The sequence below is a fragment of the Oryctolagus cuniculus genome, chromosome X (genome assembly GCF_051225735.1).
Source record: "Oryctolagus cuniculus isolate XC-2025 breed Fujian yellow rabbit chromosome X, ASM5122573v1, whole genome shotgun sequence".
NCBI classification, from domain to species: domain Eukaryota; kingdom Metazoa; phylum Chordata; class Mammalia; order Lagomorpha; family Leporidae; genus Oryctolagus; species Oryctolagus cuniculus.
Window position 1 is genome coordinate 106282719 of NC_142888.1, and position 23080 is coordinate 106305798.

At 42.5% G+C, this 23080-nt stretch overlaps 1 protein-coding gene across 26 annotated transcripts in view; it reads right to left on the minus strand.

The window, feature by feature from the left end:
* The window catches only part of LOC149119716 (uncharacterized), a 367358-nt gene extending 347976 nt beyond the window's left edge, over positions 1 to 19382 (minus strand). For 7 of the 26 annotated variants that reach the window (XM_089324683.1, XM_089324684.1, XM_089324685.1 and 4 more), the window contains exons 1-2: positions 19216 to 19382; positions 17326 to 17476 (exon numbers count right to left, since the gene is read on the minus strand). In XM_089324683.1, coding sequence (XP_089180809.1) covers positions 17326 to 17449 — 124 coding nt within the window. In that variant the 5' untranslated portion in view covers positions 17450 to 17476; positions 19216 to 19382. Of the gene's footprint in view, positions 1 to 9176; positions 9343 to 17325; positions 17477 to 19215 lie in introns of all 26 variants that reach the window. The other 19 variants (XR_016228233.1, XR_016228236.1, XR_016228229.1 and 16 more) reach the window with 6 other exon arrangements.
* Positions 19383 to 23080: the final 3698 nt, after the last annotated feature.

Sequence of the window (23080 nt, forward strand, 5' to 3'; positions counted from 1 at the left end):
CTTCATGGGGTTCTGTGAAGATCCAATGTGATAACAGAGCTCATTACAAAGTTAGGAAGTGTTACAAAAGTATAAGAGCTTATCTTTCCAGTTTCAGGTTTCCTAGCAAAGTAAATAAAAGAACTAACTAGAGTCAAATTTGGAAGCAGATGAATTTTGTCTTTGATCTCTCTCCTGGTCTTGATGCCCTTATGCTATAATTCCTCAAACCAGGAAAGGCCTAAACTTTTTCTCCTTTCCTTTCCATTGAAGTTCCATTAAGCTTTCATTCTCCCCTGGTGACCTTGCTCTCATCCATGGCAGTAGATGCTAAAAAGGTAGTTAATTTTTTTAAAAAAACGATTTACTAATACATCTTCCTTGACTGTTAGTGGCTTATTACACCTTAACACCAGTTAATTAGTATCTACAAGATACTTTGACTGCATCTTACTGGGAGGTAACATTTGGAGGTAGATGGCCCCTCACTCAGTTTATCCTTTCAGAAACTAACCACTTCTCAGAAATCCCCTCTGTTGAGTGTATAATGCTGCAGTTATTCTGCTCTAGTTATTTTAAGCCAGGGATCTATTTTTCTAAATTTGACAGAGAGAGAAAGAGAAAGGTCTTCTTTCCATTGGTTCACTCCCCAAATGGCCGCCACAGCTGGAGCTACGCCGACACCAGGAGCCAGGTACTTCTTCCTGGTCTCCCATGCAGGTGCAGGCGCCCAAGCACTTGGGCCATCCTCCACTGCTTTCCCAGGCCACAGCAAAGAGCTGGACTGGAAGAGGAGCAACCAGGACTAGAACCCGGTGCCCATATGGGATGCCAGCACCACAGGTGGAGGATTAACCAAGTGAGCCACGGTGCCAGTCCCTAAGCCAGGAATCTATTACATAAGCATTCCTGAAGCTCCTATGAATCTCCCTCTGAAAATCCATGTGTACATACCTTTAAAAAATAGAAAACAAAGCAGCTCTGATGAGTAACAGCAGTATACAATTTCATCCCTTTTCTCTCTCTTTGGGATTATAATTAAGTCATTAAAATGCATTATAATCTATAAATCTGGGCTCATTTGCATAAGCATCCTTCATAATTACAAAACACAGGATACATGTTTGACTTCAACAGACTTTTGGACTATTAAGCCTGTCTGAATGCCACTGTCCACATGGTAGCCCAACAATGTCTAAGAGCATTCTCAAGTTTTGTTCCGTACACCTGGCCAGTGATTTGGATTTTTTTTATAAGAGGTAATAGGCTCATTTAGGTAACTGCTAGACCTCCAATAAGCTCTCAACCAGGTTTTAAAAGTTTATCAAGTCCAAGGTAGTCTATCACTATAGTCTATCGTCTGGAATAAAGTATAAAATACCACCTTATAGGTAGAGTCCAGAAGACCGATCCTGAGAAAAGTATTATAAGACAATCTACTCAGTTGGCACCTTGACTTGCCTAAATGTCTCCTTGAATCTTTTATCACCTAGATACATTTTGGATGCTGCCCTTATAGTGTCACTGAAGACGGATCTGTTGTTACTGTTTGTTTGCATGCCATTAACATTCAGCTTATAAATATTGCTCTAGGATGTGGCCACGCCTTTGCATGTATCTCAAAGTGAATCCCTGAATGCCACATGCTGTGTGCAGCTCAACTCCATTGCGAAGTAGGTGTCACATTCTCACCAGGCTAGCCATGGATTGCTCTTCCCTTGTGTTAATCTGCACTGCATATCTCAATTTGATGCAATCCCAAATGTTAATTTTGGCTTTGACTGCCTGTGCCTCCAGGGTCTTTTCCAAGAAGACTTTGCCTCTGCCTATATCTTCCAGGGTTTCTTCAATGTTCTCTAATAGTTTGATGGTGCCGGTCATAGATTTAGATCTTTAATCCATATTGAGTGGATTTTTGTGCAAGGTGTAAGGTAGGAGTCTTGCTTCATGCTTCTGCACGTGAAAATCCAGTTTTCCTAGCACCATTTATTGAATAGACTGTCCTTGCGCCAGGGATTGGTTTTAGATCCTTGATCAAATATAAGTTAGTTGGCTGGCGCCGCAGCTCACTAGGCTAATCCTCCGCCTTGCAGCGCCGGCACACCGGGTTCTAGTCCCGGTTGCCCCTCTTCCAGGCCAGTTCTCTGCTGTGGCCAGGGAGTGCAGTGGAGGATGGCCCAAGTCCTTGGGCCCTGCACCCCATGGGAGACCAGGATAAGTACCTGTCTCCTGCCATCGTATCAGTGCGGTGCGCCGGCCACAGCGCGCCGGCCGCGCCGGCCATTGGAGGGTGAACCAACAGCAAAGGAAGACCTTTCTCTCTGTCTCCCTCTCACTGTCCACTCTGCCTGTCAAAAAAAAAAAAAAAAAAAGAAAATATAAGTTAGCTGTAGATGTCTGGATTGACTTCTGGTGTTTCAATTCTGTTCCATTGGTCTATCCATCTGTTTCTGTACCAATACCATGCTGTTTTAATTACAACTGCCCTGTAGTATATCCTGAAATCTGGTATTGTGATGCCTCCCGGCTTTGTTTTTGTTGTACAAGATTGCTTAGCTATTCGAGGTCTCCTGTGCCTCCATATGAATTTCAGCATCATTTTTTCCCAATCTGAGAAGAATGTCCTTGGTATTTTGATTGGTATTGCATTGAATGTATAAATTGCTTTTGGGAGAATGGACATTTTGATGATATTGATTCTTCCAATCCATGAATAAGCAACCAACAAAATGAGAAAAAATATTTGCAACTATGCAACAGATAAAGGACTAATAACCATAATCTACAAAGATAAAGAAACTTCACAATAACAAAACAGCCCACTTAAAAAGGACCTCAATAGACATTTTTCAAAAGAGGAAATCCATATGGCCAACAGACACATGAAAAAATGTTCAGGATCACTAGCAATCAGGGAAATGCAAACTACAATGAGGTTTCACCACACCCCAGTTAAAATGGCTCACATACAGAAATCTACCAACAACAGATACTTGCGAGGAGGTGGGGAAAAAGGGACACTCACCCACCGTTGGTGGGAATGCAAACTGGTTAAGCCACTATGGAAGTCAGTCTCGAGATTCCTCAGAAATCCGAATATAACCCTACCATACAACCCAGCCATACCACTCCTTGGAATTTACCCAAAGGAAATTAAGTTGGCAAACCAAAAAGCGGTCTGCACTTCAATGTTTATTGCAGCTCAATTCACAATAGCCAAGAACCAGAATCAACCCATCAACAGTAGACTGGATAAAGAAGTTATGGGACATGTACTCTATAGAATACTATACAGCAGTCAAAAACAATGAAACCCAGTCATTTGCAACAACATGGAGGAATCCGGAAAACATCATGCTGAAGTGAATTAAGCCAGTTCCAAAGGGACAAATATCACATTCTGCCTGATCAGTGACAAGTAACCGAGCACCAAAAAGGAAACCTGTTGAAGAGAAATGGGCACTATTAGAAACAATGACTTGGTCAGCCCTTGTCCTGACTGTCGAACAGCTTAATACTTTATCCCTTTTAGTATTTTTTTGTTCTACTTAATACTATGGGTTGAACTCTAATTAACACAATTATTCTTAGGTGTTTAAATTTAACTGAAAAGTGATCCCTGTTAAATATAAGAGTGGGAATAAGAGAGGGAGGGGAATGTACAGTTTGGGACATGCTCAATCAGACTTGCCCCAAATGGTGGAATTAGAAACGTACCAGGGGATCCCAATACAATCCCATCAAGGTGGCATGTACCAATGCCATCTCACTAGTCCAAGTGATCAATTTCAGTTCACAATTGATCACGCTGATAGGTCTAAGAGTCAAAGGGATCACATAAACAAGACTATTGTCTGCAAATACTATCTGATAGAATTAAGAAGGAGTGAACTATCCAACATGGGAAGCGGGATACACAGCAGACTCATAGAATGGCAGATGTCCTAAACAGCACTCTGGCCTCAGAATCAGCCCTTAAGGCATTCAGATCTGGCTGAAGAGTCCATGAGAGTATTTCAGGCATGGAAAGCCAAGACACTCTGTTTTTTTTTCTGTTTGTTTTTTTGCCAAACAAAAAAAAACAACCCTAAATGAAAGATCTTCGCAAGTGAGATCCCAGTGGAAAGAACGGGTCATCAAAGAAGGAGGTACCTTTCTCTGAAGGGAGGAGAGAACTTCCACTTTGACTATAGCCTTGCCTAAATAAGATCAGGGTTGGCGAACTCAAGAGGCCTCCATAGCCTTGGCAACTCATGACAAGAGCCTCGGGTGATTACTGACACCATAAACAAGAGTGTCAATTGTGAAATCAACAACAGGAGTCACTGTGCACTTACTCCCCATATAGGAGCTCTGTCCTTAATGTGTTGTACAATGTGATTTAATGCTATAACTAGTACTCAAACATTACTTTGCACTTTGTTTCTGTGTGGGTGTAAACTGTTGAAATATTAGTATATATTAAATTGGTCTTCTGTATATAAAGAGAATCGAAAATGAATCTTTATGTGAATGGAATGGGAGAGTGAGTGGGAGATGGGATGGTTGCGGGAGGGAGGGAGGTTATGGGAGGAAAAAGCCACTGTAATCCAAAAGCTGTGCTTTGGAAATTTATGTTTATTTAATAAAGTTTAAAAAAAGAACTGAGGTGGAAAGAAAACCATCTCCTGTTTCTTCCTATCTTATGTCATCTCCTAGATTGTTACCTTTCTGTCAACTTTCCACAGTAACAGTTCTGTAGTTCTGTGACAGATCTGCAGTTCTTTAGAAAACAAGAGTTCAGGGGTCAGCATGGTGGTGCAGTGGATTAAGCCACTGCCTGCAACATTGGCATCCCATATGGGCACTTGTTTAAGCCCTGGCAGCTCCATTTCTGATCAATTTAGTTCCTAATGTGCCTGGGAAAGAGGAAGATGGCCCAAGTGCTTGGGCCCCTGACACCCACATGGGAGACCAAGATAGAGTTCCAGGCTCTTGGCTTCAGCCTGGCTCAGCTCCGGCTATTGTGGCAACTTGTGGAGTAAACCAGCAGATCGAAGTTCTGTCTCTCGCTCTTTGTGATTCTACCAGTCAAATAAATACATCTTTAAAAGAGTCCAGAACTACTAATTTGGTGGTTGCAAGTCAAGGAAACAGCAAGTGCTTACAGAAGAAAGAGCAACACAGATACAAGTAAAAGGTAGAGATGGATGAAAGTTTGAATGCACACCTAGCAAGATGTTACCCTCCCAGGGCTGGCACTTTGGCATAGTGGGTTAAACTTAGTACTGCAGTGCCAGCATTCCATATGTATGCTGGTTCCAGTCCCAGCTGCTCCACCTCTGATGCCACTCCCTGCTAATATGCCTGGGAAAGCAGAGAAAGATGGTCCAAGTGTTCGGGCCCCTGCACCCACATAAACCCAGATAAAGCTCCTTGCTTTGACCCGGCCCAGCCCTGGCTGTTATGGCCATTTGGGCAATGAAACTAGCAGATGGAAAAATCAATCATTCACTTTCCCTCTCTAACTCTTTCAAATAAATTTGAGATGTTACCTTCATTCTTTCCCTTCCCTCCCCTCTACTGCCTGTGAATTCTCTGTATGTGAGCCCTTTTCAGTTCAGGAAGGTTTGTCATTTGAGGTAAGAATCTAGCCTGCCAGTATAATTTTGTTGTGATCACTTCCCACCTAGACCAAGATGTGTGTATACTCTCTGCCTCTAGACTAGATGAGCGTCCTATATGTTCTTCAGTTCAAGAGAAGAAATACTCCACTTTACTGACAGGAAGTGCTGGGACAAGACAAACATCTGCACATGGCAAACCCCCCTCCCCACTCTGAGTCAGTTTAACTTGAATCTCTTATTTGGTATAAAATATTTTTTAAACCTTGTTTTAAAAAACATATAATTTGTTAGAATATTGAATACCATTTAAATTCCAAAAGGTGATATAAAAGTACAACAACAAAATAAGAATTGTTCTGTCTACCTTAACACTAAAGAATCCAATTTTATATATTTACAGAAATCAAAATTGGAAATGGGGTCATGGCATATTTCTACACTGGAATGAAAATATCTAGAGCTTTCTATGTATGAAAAAACTCATGGTATTGCATGGAAATTGTTATAAGTCTAAAAATATTCTTTTATGAACTCTAGAACTGGAAATGTTTCAAATACACAGACACTGGAAAGATATAGTTCCAGGAATTACTCTATTTTTATATATGCCGATTATACTTTCTAGTATTTTAAACTGGATTTTAGAAGTTTGATTATAGTATTAAGCTATCTATCCAAAAGTCTCTTCAAAATTAGTCAAAATTAAGATATTTAATATATACAAAGTCAAATCCAAGTTATGACTTATGAATCAAATGTTCCAAAGCAAAACCTTCAGAAGTTATATTTATAATATAGAATGCTAATCGTCTATCACTTTAATCCCAATAGGAAAATGAAAGACTAGTGTTATGTAAACAATGTCAATTGGAAAAAAAAAATCACCTTATAAACTTCAAGTTACATCATGCTTTGAACTATTACCAAACTGGTATTTGTTTTTTTTTAAAGATTTGAAAGTCAGTTACAGAGAGAGGCAGCGAGAGAGAGGTCTTCCATCCAATGGTTCACTCCAACTGGCCATAACAGCCGGAGATGCGCTAATCCAAAGGCAGGAGCCAGGAGCCTCTTCCAGGTCTCCCACGCGGGTGCAGGGGCCCAAGGACTTGGGCCATTCTCTACCACTTTCCCAGGCTACAGCAGAGAATTGGATCAGAAGTGGAGCAGCCAGGTCTCAAACAAGCGCCCATGTGGGATGCCGGCTCCTCAGACCAGGGCGTTAACCCACTGCACCACAGCACAGGCCCTGATATATTGAATTGTTAAGGGAATGTTGTAATGTTATGAAAAGGACACATACCTCAGAAAAGAATATAAGAAATTTTAAGATAAGGATAGAATTCAGTAGAGTTAGAAAATAATTAAGTGTGTGGAATCGTGAAGTCTAATACGATTGCAAAGTAAATAGGCATCCAAATTAGTTTATTCAATCAGAGATCACATACATGAATCTTGTACCATTGTATGTGGACCAGAACCATGGAGACTGAGCAAGTCACCTTTCTATCTTCTCCAGGTAGAGAACAGGTGCCCCTCCCCATATTTAAACTCCTTTTTCCACCAGGAAAAGGGTAGTGGTAGACAGCCTTCATTTTCTGAGAACTAGGAAACACCAACTGCTGAAAGTCTTAAAAGCGGAAGCAAATAACTGAAATTATTCATCAAATACTTATTTAACCACACAAAAAGAATTAGTGATTTTAGAATAAAAAACTGACTCAATATTCTTAGTTGGATTGGGCTGAGAATAAAAAAATCTTGATTTTTTTCTATAGTTTTGTTGTTGATTTTAATATCCTATTACTATTTTGGAACTTTTTTAAAACCAAATTAAGTCAATAATTATATTTACTGTGTTAGGAATCAAAAACTTAGAAATGAATTCTGTGCCATTAGAAATAAACTGGAAATAATCTCCAACGGGAAAAAGCACCAATGTTTTCTAGCTCTGTTCCCTAAAATGACCTAAGGGCAATGATACCACTACAGTGCCCCCTACTGCTCAGGTTCTATGTTTTCCACTAAAAGAAACTACAGCTGCTTAGAAAAATTCCATGTCTGGTGAAAGGTAAGAAGTAAGTCTGCAAAATCTTATTTTTGCAGAATGCAACAAAACTTTCAATGATTACTAGGTCACATTAGGACATAGAAAAAATTTAAAGTTTCCCACCAGCCAAATTTGTGACAACAGAATAATAACTATAGTTGGCTGAAATACAATAAATCCATGAGGATTCATGCTTCCATAATGAGACACACGCAGTAACAAATGGTTGTAAAAGTAAGTGAATATAACAGAATGCATTTCTAGTACTTATTTCTCATTCATGAGGCATTATTAATTTAAATTGTATCAACATAGAAATACAGAAACTAGAATAGTAAATACCTCAATTGAAGGACATTTTCTGACTCCGGGGAATATCTGAATGGCCCATAAACTGTGGTCTCAAATCAGACAAAGTCAAATGAAATATCTGGAATTCAACTGGATATAAATTTAAATATCCTTAAGATATTTATGATCCTAAGAATATGAATGAATGGGAAAAAGTATTAGTATATCAGGAACTCATCCATTTCTGAGTTTTTTAGAATGAGGAGAGACACATTAATATAATGTAAGGTTTTATCAACTGGGATAAAAGCTGCAAAGGTATTACAGAATGTATGTACCTTTAACTGAGGGAAGGAGGAAAAGTCACTGATCACTCACCTCTAGAGGCTATGGGATCACCAATAAAACAACCACAACTGTGGTTCAGGATGCCCTATCAGGATTGTGCACAAGAACCCAGTAGGCCTCCAGGCCGAAATCGCTGGTGGTCAATATCTTCATTGTCTTGGTCTGATGATTCCTCCTTATGTGGGTTGTCTTAGAACTACACGTAGAGATGTTTAAAAGAAGCTTCCAATTGTAATTATATTCTAGAGGCAAGAAGGAAGCTGTGCATACTTAACATTTTATATATTTGTGATCCATGAAAGAATTCACCTTGTTAATGACAGCCTTGTAAATATAAGTGGAAATGTACAATCAATTTAGAGTTATGGCTTCAAAGTGAAATCTTATTAAGCTATTTTCAGGAGTGAAACATCTAAGACCTTTAAGCTTATAATTTCTATATACTTACTTAATTTTTAAGCAATATTTCATTGCCAGGCAGATTTGTAACGCAGCTGAATACTTCAAAGGGACATGCTTGAGCTAATGCAGCTGCTCCCACTGCTGCCTGCACAGCCTGTGAGCCACAGCATACACCTGCTAGTCCGTCTCCAGGTCCTACCGCCCCAGCCACACAATGAAGAAGATTGCTTGGACAGCAGTTTTTCTTCTCTACCCTGTTCCCCATGTCCTGACAGAAATCCTATGCCCTCTAATCCTTCCCTGCCTTTCCTAGCCCAAGCATCCCACTGAAGGTACACATGGGGGAAGGGGGATGATGGAATTAAACATGCCAAATTTCTACTGAGATTTCCCAGCCTCACATCTTCTCGGTGTATGTCAGCTTCCTTCTCGTGTTTATAATGCAGGGAAGCTGCTACAAATGTGATATAGGATACAAGTGGAGTTGAAGGCCCTTCGCCTACCTGCAAATTGATTTTATTGACTGTTTCCAGGCAGTGGGATACTCCCATGTCTTCGCTGAAGTGAGTGAGCGAGTTTCCTGGATGGCTCAAGGCTTTCCTCCTCAGTCAGGACAATGCTGTTACATTTTGTTTAAGTGCTCCAGAAATATATTCTCTGGGAATTACCCTTAACGTAAGATCAGACCAAAGTTGGTATTATGTGGGACAAAACACAATATGTACCTAAATCCCAAAAAAATAAAACCATACATATACATACCCCATGAATTTCACACACATAGTCTTTACCACCCTCAAAGCTGTGGTAAACTGGAAGCAAAAGCAAAATCTACAATATTAAGGACTAAGTACATTCTGTCATGAAATAGGCCTTAAAATGGACTAAACCCCCTCAAATTATTAATGAACTTGTGTGCTGCAAGTCACTGGATTGTGGTATTCAGCCCAAAATTTCCTTGAGTGGTTTCCCTCAAATATTGAAGGATGCACTGCAGTCTTATAGTCAAAGGCTGATGTTTACAGTTCCTTTCAATGTGTATGCAGGCTACAGACTCACACCAGCCTCCATACCAGGATAGTCATGCCAGCTAAGGAACTAGGTCTATGCAAAGGTATTCCAGAGAACAAGTCACCTCAGAAATCACAGGTACCAGAGCCTATGAATGTCCCTAGATGCACAACACACCTATGTGAACTCCAGACCACCTAACTAAATCATACATCTAATCACAAAGCCTGTATCCACCTTTGAGCCACGAACCCATCAACACAGGGCAAACCTAACACATTTGCAAAAACACAATTATAACTTAAGATCTTAAGGGCTAGATGGGGAACCCCAAGTTTCCAAAGCACTGTGTCACCTTTAGCCTAGGGAATCATTCTTGGATGCCACAATTCACTGAGATGAAGAACACAATGAAGTCTCAAATTCATGGGCTGATAACTCCAAGACTAGTTCCACAAAATGGAAACTGAGCTAATGCCAACCATGTCATCTTACACTTGCTCATACTGTTTATCACCATAGTTTGTCTTCATCCACCATGAAGGTTTTCCTTTCTGGCTTCCCACAATGTCCATCTCCCCAGAGTGTTTTCTTTTATATAAGCACTGTATTTTTGTGAAAGGCAGAGTGACAGTGAGGGAGACAGATATTCCATTCACTGGTTCACTCTCCAAATGGCCACAATGACAGTCTGGGCCAGACAGAAGCCAGGAGCTTCACTTGGGTCTCTTATGTGGATGGCAGGAACCCAAGCACTTGGGCCATCTTCTGCTGCCTTCCCAGATGCATGAGCATGGAGCTAGAGTGGAAGCAGAGTAGCCATACACAAACCAGAACCTCAATATGGGATGCCAGTGTTGTAAGCTGTAGCTTAACCTATACCACAACAGTGGCCACTCCAGACTGTTATGGTAATGTTAAGCATAATACTTGGCAAAGCATACTCAGATCCAAGTTCCTGTGCAGACCCACAAATCCAGAGAGGATAAATTATGAGAAGGAAAACTAGCTCCTTCATTCAAAGATGTCTTTACATAACAATACAAGGAGTCTTGAAAAAGCTCATGGAAGAATGCACATTATCTTTTAGTTCCATTTTTACACATTTTGAAGTACCCTGATAATTAGAAGAGAAGAAATGTCAGCAAAACGACAGATCCTAATGTTTCACAGCACAGAGTGATCATCCCCCTTGCAAAAGTTCCCACTACCTCTTCTAAATAAACTTTGGGAAATTTGTTATATTCTGTCCACTTCTAACACCCTTCACAAGGCCTCACTTTCTCTGGCTGACAATCAAAAAGATCCTCACCCCCTACTATCAAAAGACAATTCTTGAAAAGGAGTCTTATGTTGGATTCCTATATAAAGACAGCCAGTGATTTTTGATCTGGGGTGGCATGGGACCCAGCCTCTGGCTAGTGAGCACTTCTCTATTTCCTTCCCGTAATACAATCCCTCTGAACTGTCAAGACTTAATTAAAAATTCCAAGTCTGTGCTCTTTTTTTCCAGGACAATGTAAAGAAAATTAAGCAAGGCCAGGGCCGAGGCTCACTTGGCTAATCCTCCACCTGCGGCACCAGCACACCGGGTTCTAGTCCCGGTTGGGGCGCTGGATTCTGTCCCAGTTGCTCCTCTTCCAGGCCAGCTCTTTGCTGTGGCCCAGGAGGGCAGTGGAGGATGGCCCAAGTGCTTGGGCCCTGCACCCTCATTGGAGACCAGGAGGAAGAACCTGGCTCCTGGCTTCGGATCGGCGTAGCGGCCATTTGTGGGGTGAAACAACGGAAGGAAGACCTGTCTCTCTGTCTCACTGCCTGTCAAAAAAAAAAAAAAAAAGAAAATTAGGCAAGCTACATTTTCTGCACACCTGAGTTTGGGACTGAGCTTCATTGCTGCTGCAGGTGCACGTGAACAGCATTTCTGAAGATGGAATCATGGGGCAATTTCTACTGCCAGCCTGTATGGCAGCCAGGCTACCAAGCTGAAAGAGTAAAACAGGATAGCCAAGATGGGACCCCCAAACTGTATGAGAACAGACACATGCATATCAAGGTACAGGGCAGGCAGTGACAAAGTCGAAGCCTAAAAGGTTTAATTCCCAGCATCACTGAATGAAGTGTAGTTCGAGAGACTTTCTGCAGAGCTGAGCAGAAAAGGCCCGAGACTTGAGGATGGTTTGAACACGCTTTTCAAATATTTGTTTGATATTAATTTAATGAAGGTGGGGGGAAACTGATGTTCTATTAGCAAAAATAGAATTCTTCCCATTAGTCAATTTACTTTCTATTAATTAAGTTATTTGCACTGGGTAAAGCTATTTTAGCACTTTTTTCATTCGTGCTCTTCATTTTTCTTTTGTGAATTTCTGCACCAATTTCAGTCATATTAAAGGGTTCTGAAGTTTAGTTAATAAATCTTTTGTTGCTATTATCAGCACTACACCATACATTATTAGGTGTCAGAATTTCAGCTGACCGTGACTGTAAAGCGAGTTTGTTTGTGGTGCTGTTATTTGCTTGGATTTTCTTTTTAATTTTCGCTTGAGGATGTTGTCAACTTTGGAAGGAGCAGAACCAATTTACATGTCACCAGTTCTGTGAAGTCGTGTATGGAAACCAGAATAAGCTCACATTATGTTGCTGGTTTATTCCAGTGATGTTTTAGGGCACATCTAGATTGGCACTGTGGAAAGCCTTCCAGCTGGCTGTCTCTTAATTAGCTGCCTGGCCTGGGGAGGGGGAATGCCACACGGGCTTAAGGGTACTGCTGAGGAACAGATACTTCACCTCCCAGATTGGCCTGATGGGGAAAAATAACTAAGTTTCTGGCACATTTCTGCAGTGGGAGGTAGGTTTCCGTGACTGCCTCCTCCGACTGGTACCTCTCAGTGGACCAGTGCCCGAGTTGACAGTGGCATAACCATATGCCTCACACCTCTCTAAATCTGCATCCTGGCCTCTCTACCCACAGTAGTGCTTCACAAGAGGCAAAGATGGACTCACTTAAGCATAGGAGCAAAGAGCAAACTTCACATGCACAGAAATAGGGGAGGGAGAGAAAGCAGAGGATACGCAGATGGAACAATTTACTGTAGTTACGTGGCAACTGTAAAACATTCCTGGGAAAAGGGAACAGAGTTTATTTTGGTGGAAAATTGAAATCCATGAATAGCTTATTCAGAATATGATTTTCCACAAACTTTTTTGAAGCTCCTTTGTAGGGCACAGATTTCAAAATTTTAGTACCAAGATTAACTCATCTTTTAATTCTATTTTCCGTGAACGTTTTGAAGTCCCCTCCCCTATGACTTATGTCCAAAGGCAAACTCCTGCAGCCCAACCCACATAACCTAGACACCAACATAATCTAGACAGCAACTTCCACCTGGCCCTTTCACAGCGACACCTGCGCTTGCATTCTCATTAGGGACAGAGGCATGGACCAAAGATGCTACCAAGTCCCTATCCCCACTCTCACCACCTTGGTGATGACATTGCCCGAATCATCCAACTCAGTTCTTTCACAGCCTCGAGATGTCAAGTCTCTGGGGGGAAACTGAAATCAGGTCAGCATCTGGAGAGTGTAGGGAGTTTGGTACAAAGGCTACGGAGTAGGCATTAATCCTATGTGGTGAAATTAACCGTTCAAACAAAATGAGGCTTTGGAGTTTATTGTCTGCTTAGTCCGAGCCAGACTTGGGGATAGGAAAATATATACATGTGAAACACAAAACAAAACTGTCAAGGCCTTACTCTTTCATCTGATACATGCAGTTCCCAAAGGAAATATGATTCTAAAGATGGAGGGGAGGGTCACTTGAACCCCTAGTATAGTGGTTCCCAATCAGGGATGACTGCCCCCCCCCGGCACCCAAGATATTTAGCAGCATCTAGAGCCATTTCTGTTTGTCACAACTAGCAGGCATTACTGGCTTCCAGTGAGCAAAAGCCAGTAGGTGCTAAACACCCCGCAACGTGCAGGATAGCCCTCACCAGAAAGGATTATTTGGCACAAAATAGCAGTGATGTTCAGGTTGGCAAACCCTGGGACTAGAGTAGCGGTTCTCGAGTGGGTATCAGAATGCCCTACAAGGTTTGTTAAAACACAGACTGCTGGGTCCCATCACAGTTTTCCATTTAGTAGGTGTGGGGTGTGGGGAAGTCTGAATTTGCATTTCTAACTAGCTCTTAGGTGCTGGTCTGGGAAGCACACTGTTGAGATCTGCTTCCCTATTAGAATGCCCTTTAAAACATCTACCTGCTGCAGAATGTGGTTAGACCCACCATAGCCTGGAGTACCCAGATGCTATCGATGCTCACAAAAGGAGGAAGCAAGCAGTTCCCCTTAAAGCAAAGAGACTTCCGAGACTTAATTAAAGTTTGGGAAAATATCCCAGGAGGTAAGGGTTGGGGGGGTCAATAAAATTGATCCAAATAAATTCTTTGCACATACAAAATAAAACTCACATGCACAAAAAGAAATTTGATCAATAAATTAGTAAATTCAGAGTGAGGAGGGAGTAATTAACAGGCCCATTTAAAGTGTGGAATACATTAAATACAGAATGAGTGATTCCACCGGGACCACTGAAGCAGGAAACACCGATGCGTTTGAGAGGCCTGAAGATTAGAAACATATTTCAACAAGGAGAAAAGAGGAGAGAGAAGGGAGAACCCAGAATGATGAAAATGCCGGGCAGGGGAGGGGGAGCGGCAGCAGGGTATCAGAGCCTTGAGAGTCTCAGGTTTTGAAATTGCATGAAAAGTTTAACCCAATTGCACCTGCGCTCTGGTGTCTCTCCAAGGCACAGGAAACTGGTAAGTACTATAATCTGCTGTGAGAGCTATTCAAGCCACACCTGGCCCTGAGCACTTAATATGTCAAGTCCCTTTATAGCATAGTAAACACAAGGTTTATCCCAAGTTCTTTGGAATAGAGGAAGACCTCATTGATTCGAAACAACCCGAAGAGTGATCTCAGACACCCTGGCAGTCTCTAAGATCCCCTGCCATGGAAACTGGGGCCAAAGCAGACTCTACTGCCAGCTAAAGCTAGGGCTGAGGACCACAAAGCCTGTGGTTGATGCAAGTCAAGTTCTGAGGCAGTCTACTATCAAGGGCAAGTAAAATGCTGCTCTATCTCATTGACACCCACACACTAAACCCATTCCCTCCAAAAGGAGGGGCTCAAAAGAAACCAAATGAATGGCTAATGGCAGAGCCATAAATGTAAATTGCTGCTAAGATGAGCCAGGTTGGATCTAACCTTTAAGTTAGATGTGTAGTAGGTTCTTGATAAATGTCTGATCCCTTGCTTGGAGCTTGACTTCAGAGTCCAGTTTACCATTTCACCCATAAGGTGATCCCTCTGGCAGGCAACTTGGCAAGAGCAAGCCAATTGGACCATCCAAGAGTAGTGAGTCATTGCCATAACTTCCTTTCTATCAGCTGGAGAACAAGACTTTGGCCAAGGCTGCATCAGCAAGCAGCAACCAGGCTCTCTGGATTGTCTGCTTGTTTATCACAGAAATCTCATGTAATGTAAGGACTAGCTTATCTTATGGAGCTCAGTCTTGCTCCAGGAATTTCACTCTGGATTCATGAAGGGGTGGGAAGTCATTTTTGCTGTCCGTGTACCCCTAGAACTGAGACCACCAAGAAGGATCTTCCAAATCCTGGCAAACCTGACTCTGTTACCAGGGAAGGAGCCCAGAATTCAAATCAGAAGACCTTGGGGAGATGTCTCCAAAGTCCCCATTTTCCTCCCAGGAGTGTTGGGGCCCAGGCCTTAGCCTTAGTGGAATGGACAGGAGGTTACCATGGTTAAAGCTGCTTTATTTTTGTAATTTCCCTTGGCTGCTTTCAATCAGGCCCTCATCATTAGCTGGATGGGAAGGTTTGCAGAGCCCAACCTGTAGCAGATTGCCTCAGGCGATGTTTTAGTTCTCCTGCTTCCCCAGGCTTTAGGCATAAAAGCACCTCCCACAGTGAAGAGACTTGCCACACATTTGGCTGACACCTGTCTATGAAGACACAAGCCTGAAACCACTTTCCCAGAGCAGCCCCGAAGCAGTCAAGTCAGTGAAGTCTTTAGCAGCCTTTCTTGCTAGTCAGGCAAAGATCCCGCTGCAGAGCACAGGGATACATTCTAGTCTAGGGAATCCTTCCAGCCTGCTGGTCAGGCCTTTGTGGTGACCACAGGTAGCTTCCATGCCTTTCGAAGTGTGAGGTCAGCTCAAAGGCAGGAAGCTGCAAACTCCCAGATTCTAATAGGAAGCAGCTCACAGTCTAAGCTGTTTGGACAGCTCCATGCCAAATTCAGAAGCATCTTGCCCTTGGAACACCTTACTGGGAGAAGCTCAGCACCCCAGAAGGCACCCCCCCCCCCGCTGCTGGATAGCTCTAATGGTTAACAGTGCACCTTCACCCTGATCCCTGTCAGCCTCCCTGTATTTCCTGTGGAGCTACATGGACCACGTTTGCTGATCCTACCACCTAATACCACTTCCATCGTGCAGAGTGTTTTTGCAACCATGTCTGCTGGTTTGTGAGGGCATGGACCGTGTCTCCTGCTCTTACACATCTCCCATAGTATAAGTGGCCCATTTTAAAGGTGCTGCATAATGTTCTTAGCTGTGCTGGGTTTCTCCACTTATGGTCATCGGCCCCTCCCAAGCCCAGCAACCCCCCCCCCATCCTGACCCTCAAGCCTGAATTATGCTCATTCCAACTCCTCCCTTCATACCAGGCCACCATCAAAAAGTATTGTAAAGTGCATGGCTGTGCTGGAGAAATGTCCATAGCAATGAAAGTGATCTGCTTGAATGCCAACCACATTTTTCCTCCTCACATACACACACCAGCAGTTGGTGTACCTAGGTGAATGTTAAGAGCATCCTTGAAAGGGGAATCAGACATCAAAACACAATATGGAGCCTGAGGAAGGTGGATGAAAAAGAAAGCGAGAGCACTTCACACTTCTTCCCTTAGGACATTTACAGCACAACAGCCTAGCACCTCTCTTCCTGAGCCATTTGCAAAAGTCAGTCTGAGCATGCAGCAATGTGAATCTCACCCCTGAAAGGTCACCTGACAATACCCAGGGCAGGCCTACGCCCTGGAATCTCCTCTTGTGTTTGTTCTCCACAAATGCAACTGCTACCCCACACCAAGCCCCTTGTCTGACAGCTTCCAGGACGTGTTCCCTTCTCTCCTAAACTCCTATTAAACTTCTCTTTGCCAATACCTGACATTTGATGGGATATTAGGTTTTCTTTCTTCTCAAAGTGTGAAACAAGTTTATGTTCCATCTCTTCCTGTGAAGTGTAGCCTCCTTAAAGGCAGGAGCCAGGATGGCAATACTTTCACCTTTAGCACAAGGCCTGGTACTGGGAGGGGCGTGCAGCCAAGGCTTAATGAAATAAATGGCTGAGGAATGGCTGGAAGGGAGGGCTAGAAGCAGGTGAATCAGGTGGCTTAACCTAAAATTCCAGCATTATCAAGACCTTGTTTCAGTATCTGTCAAATGCAAAGCACCTAGTCATTTTAGTGTGATGGAACCACCTTAGCAAAAGATGCCCTAATCCTCTCTTCTTGCAGACCCAGAACACATAATCCGTTTTCCCTTAGGCTGATACTCACATGCAAAATTCCACCTGATCACTTCTTGGTGGTATACCCCCCACACTTTGTCAGTGCGGCCCCCGTAAATTGCGTCTCCAGCATTTGGGATGGGTTTGCCCAAGCCATGCACAGTCCCATACATGGGACACAGTAATTGTGAACCTGAAAACTGAGACCACAGGCAGAATTTTCAATAGCATATCCACCTTCAACAGGAAACTTGAAGAAGTTTGTGAACTTCTTTTGAAGAATCAGCCTTTTTATAGCACGCAAACAAATGAGTAATAGCACATAAGGGAACTCATGAATATGGTTGGCATGATAGTGGAACAATTCCTGATGAGGCTTCATCAACCAGTAAGAGCATCTCCGTGTGAAGAACACGGCTCCTGAGAGCACCCAGTTGAAGGGACCACATGATTCTATGCATTCTGAGTGCGCCTCAAGACATGGTTTTCATCTTTCTCCTGGTCTGGTCTACCCCTTGCAGCTCTTATTACTCGATCTTTCCTGGTCTTCAAGCCTCAGTATTAATGACACCTCTTCTAAGAGCTATCAGAGGAGCCCTCCCACCCCCATCCCCAATATTCCTCGGTATTTTCCATGACTTGTAATTTCTGAAATATATTTTTCCACTTATTTTGTCTATATCCCAACACTTAGAATATAATCAACCACAATGAAGACAGGGTCATATTTGCATCTCCCACTTCTGCCTCCACCACAGGGCCTAGAACAATTACTCCTCAAAAAATTCTTGGGACAAAAGATTAAAACAAAGAGTTTCAAATCCAGGGTGAGCTGAGTGCCAATTTCAGCTTGGCCATTTACTGGTTGCATAACAGCAAATTGTTTCACATCTCTGATCCAGTTTCCTTATTTTTATAGGAAATATATTCATACTCTACCATGCTGTTCATAGGGGAAAATAATACTTGGTAACATGTGAAGTCCTCTATAAACAAAGTATTTTAATATTATGGGAGGCTCCCAAAAGTGTACATCTGCTTTCTCTCTAGGATGTCCACCACAGGGTCCCGAAAACCCCACCATCAGTCCCACTTTTGAATTGATGCCATCTAAGACACAAACCATACTGAAACCACCATTATGAATCTTTAGTGCAGAGATTGGACCTTGTTATCATTGACATGACTTAGCATTGGCCTTGCAGGGAGCAGGACCCCGAGCTAGGGAGTTTACAGAAGAGGGATGATAAGAGGAGAATTGTGAAATGCCTTAAGTTTGGAAGATCTTAGAAAGTGGGTACAGGCCAGGGAGGTGGGCAACCGCAGTGGAGCCCCTGGCATGGCGAGCATCCTGACTTGTCAGGCAGAGGGAAAACACAGAAAGGGAGGTGGAGGTCACAGTTACAAACTTTCTCTCCTTGCCTATGTGTATCTCAGGGACACTTTACAGAAACCATCTGTGTGCACTGGAGAGAGGGGAGGGAAGCTGGAGAGCAGGAAACAGACACCAAAGGAGCTGTACTTAATCATAATAACCATTAGTATTGACTTTGGTGCCATCTTAAAGGAGCCATTTGTTATAAGAACCAATAGTCAAAACCCCAAGTCAGCCAGGTTTTGTCTTATGAGCTCTAAAAATAATGGTATTTTGCTGTTCATTTGTTTTAATTTTCCAAATTCAAATGCAATTTGAAATCAATTCAAAAATTGATTTCTTTCTTCTAAACAAAGAGATGTTAAAAGGGGAAAGGAAGGAAGGAAGCAGGAAGGACAGACAGACCCAGCTTTTCAGTGAATCATGAACAATACGCCCAAAAGCAGGAACCAAAAGCAGTAATTATTCCCCCACCTGAGAAGTATGAAAGGAAAATGGGCGAGAATTATGACCACATGAACAATACATAAAACCTCTCCAAGACGAGGCCAGCAAATCACTTACCTACAGCTTCACAAACAACATATAAAGGCAGGAAGAAACAGAGTTCAGGTCGATTGGCTCCTGGTTTTTAAAGCACCACCTCCTTTTAATCAGCTCCCCACGCCATTCTGCATCTCCAGCTGGCAAACTGGCTAAGAGAAATTAGAGTTGTTTGCTCTTTTTAAAGCAGCTTGAAGCCAAAGTGGAAACAGTTGAGTGATCTTGCAGCTAAGATAATTAGAAATGGGCAGCAGATTATTTTCCAGCCAGACATTTTGAGGTGTCTGCACTTGAACTAGTCACCACAATCAGAAATCTGCCACTCTACCTTATAGGACCTTGGTTCTGTCAATTTCCCAGCATGTGAGGTTTGATTCACAATGGCTAAACTAACAATAAATAAACTGATAACCTGGACCTCTAACTTACTAATATATGATAATGGGATGGATCTAGCCAACAGCCAGAATACTTAGGCATACTAATTAGGTTTCAAGGGAAAAAACCTGAACTCATAAAACAAAGAAGAGAGACTGAAGATGAACCACATTTATATAAACCTATGTTCAAGCTTAATGCTTTGGGCTTGGTGACCTCATCTGTGTGAAAGAGAATATTTATCATATTTACCAATTAGTTTCTTTTTTAATGATATTTGAAGACATTTCATGAACTGGAGAGCATGGTACCAATGGAAATGGTCATTTCTGTGATTGGAAGGCAGTTTGGAGCGCATAGAAACTGAGGAAGGGGAACTAGAGAGTTCTATGGGCAATTTTACTCTCACCTGGTGGGATTCAGAAACTGCCACTCTGTGATATACGGACCACCTTTCTAAGGACTCACAGCCATCATGTATAATGTCTGACCTTTGCAACAAGCTGGATACATGGAGAAATCGCAAATCTCTAACTTGACTTTTTCAAAATTCCTGATCTGGCACCCAGAGGTTCAAACGCCCTAACATTTCTTCAGGAAGGATGGATTGAAATCAGTGGCATTGCAGCTGTCCCTCATGGACATCCTCTGGCATGGCTGCCCTCCTGAAAACATGCTCTATTGTCAACGGAGCCTCCCAAAGTTCAGGTGTTGGAAATGTAATCCTTGCTGCAACAACGCTGGGAGTTGGGCCTTTAAGAGGTGAGTTGGCTCTAACCTCATGAGTGGATCAATGCCATTATCACAGGAGTGGATTCAATATATCAAGAATGGGTTTCTTATAAAAGCAAGCTCAGCTGCCTATTGTGTACTCACTCACCCACCCACCCACCTACGTACCTTCTGCGATGGGGTGATGTCCTTACCAGATGCCAGCACCTTGATCTTTGACTTCTAGAACAAGCCTCCAGAACTGGGAGGAAATAAATTTCTGTTCATTATAAATTAGCCATCATGTATTATTCTGTTACAGCAGCACAAAACAAACTCACACAACTCACACATGACATATTCCCACATTGGCAGCTCCACCTGCACGCATTTGTCTGAGGAGTGTTGATGTACGCAACTGTACTTATCTACAGCAGGAAGATTCATGTCACCTTTTGTTTTTGGAGGAGTCCTTTGCAGGCCTGCTCCCCACATTCTGGGCATGTCTCTCTAATGAGGACAAGGCCTTGCCACTCAGAGCCAGCTCAGGGAGAAGCAGAATTGAGGAGAGGCAGTGACAGCACAGAAATGATGGTTCCAAACCACTGGAGATATAATCAGGCCTTCAGGACAGTGAAAACCAGGCCTAATTCACTGTAGAAAGAAGCAGGATATGAAGACTCTCAGGAAATTTTCAGATGCCAGAGTGGTAAACCCAACAAGGACTTCTCACTATCCTTGGGATTGAATCCAAATTATGTATCACGGCTCATGAGTCTTAGTGATTTGAACTTTAGTTCTCTGACTGCAAATTATACACTTAGCCCCCTGCCCCTCCATTCACACTGGCATTTTTCTGGTCCTTAGAGGCCTAAGGACCAGAGGCAAACTCATTCCAAGCTTTGAGGCTTCACACCTGCTACTCCTCCCCTTTAAGACCCTCGAAGCCCCAGTTCTTGCTGGGCTGAGTCCTACCCATTACTCAGGTTTCAGCTCAACTGTCACCTCCTCAGAGAGGCTTTCTCTGAGGATCTTCCTATGAATGCTGCCCACTCCATCAGCCACTATTCCACTGCCATGTTTTCTTTCCTTCCCAGCACTCACTTGACATTGTGGCACTGTTTTGTTTATTGTCTGATTCCTCCTTCGAGTGAGAAAGGGCAGGAAATCAGAATAGGTGAAATAAAGAACTGCAACTCAAAGCAGTTACCAGGCCATGGAAAGAGACATGTGCTGGAAGCCAGGAGCAGAATGCTTTGTCTTGCACATGTGTATGAGCAGCTTGAGTCTATTCATCTTGGCTAGAATCAACAGCAAGTAACATGCGTTGAGTTCTTGCTAGAAACCAGCCACTTTTCACATATTATCATCATGGGTTTGCAAATGATACACGTCCCCTGCCTTCTATGTCCATAGAGGGGAGGGATTACTGCCCCAATGCCTAGGAGGGAGCACAATGACCATTCCACACTTGTTCCTCCCCATTGTAGGAAGAATAAACACTATTTGAGTCCTATTAACTAGAAGGTAGGGTCACTTCACCGAAAAGATGATGTGGGCCTATTTCTTTTCTCTCTAGTACTTTGTCAGCTCCTGGGCTCCATTCTGCAAACCCATCGGTGTGGAGACTCTAAAGTGAAGACGAGATCCTTCATTCTAAAGCTAAGCCTACAGTTCCTTTCACTTTGCATTAGAAGGCCCCTTTCTATCTCTTACCTAAATCATATCCTCCAGTCCATCTTTAACATAGTTTCTTCTCTTTTACATTATATTGTCTTAGAACCCTCGGTTTTTCATCCTGCCCCTGGCACCTACTTCATGATTCTGAATAAATTGTTCAATATGTCCTTTAATTTCCTCCTCAATAAAATGGGAATATTAATTAAATTAACATCATAAGTTTGATATAAGGATTGGGTAATAAGATAGCAAATAAAATATCTAGCAAAACATTAATAAATTTTAGTTATCACAAATAAGTGGCATGAAAGGGAGGACATTGATCTATATCGAATTCCTTCTGTTCTCAAGCACTCAGAACCAGGCAAGGCAGAGATGGGAAAAAGATTAGCCTCACACATCTTCAACTAGGACCAGAAAATTTAGGGAATAAGCACAAAGAGTGGCCTTTGGGGACTAAACCAATATGTTGAGAAATCACCTTTTGGGTGCATTTCACCAGCATTGGTATTTGGAGCCTTCCAACTGGCTTTATCTAGGGTGTCTGGGACCTTACAGGGATTAAGTTTTGGAAAGAGGTCAAAGTGAGCTCTGGAGTCAAAGAAAACACTCCAGGCTCCTTGCACTACACAAGCAGGATTCCCATGAGCTTCAGAATCCCAGGGGAAGAGGACCAGGTACTTACCGGAATCAGATATGCTTAAGCTCAAAATAAGCAAGCCACCAGGACTGGCATAACCATTAGCTCATCGTTAGTATATAGAATTAGATAATAGGCTTTGGTCTTTTTTGTTTAGGAGGAATGCCCACTCTCTTGTATTTCTCAACTAGGACTGAAGTCTAAATCTTTAAACCCCAATAGCAGCTAGATTCCCTGTGAGAGCAGTGATGTGAAATTTGAGGTTTTTTTTAATTGTTAACGGTAAGTGCATTAAATCAGCTGCACAAAACTCAGTCCTCCTTGATCTTGATGAAAACACCATCCAGAAGCAGGGGAGAAGTCCTAGAGTGATAAAACCTGGTTCATTTCAAAGATCTGCAAGCTCCATGGAGTTCTATTTTCCCCCTCCATTCAAATTACCTATTCAAGAGGATGAAGGTTTTTTGTTTGATAATT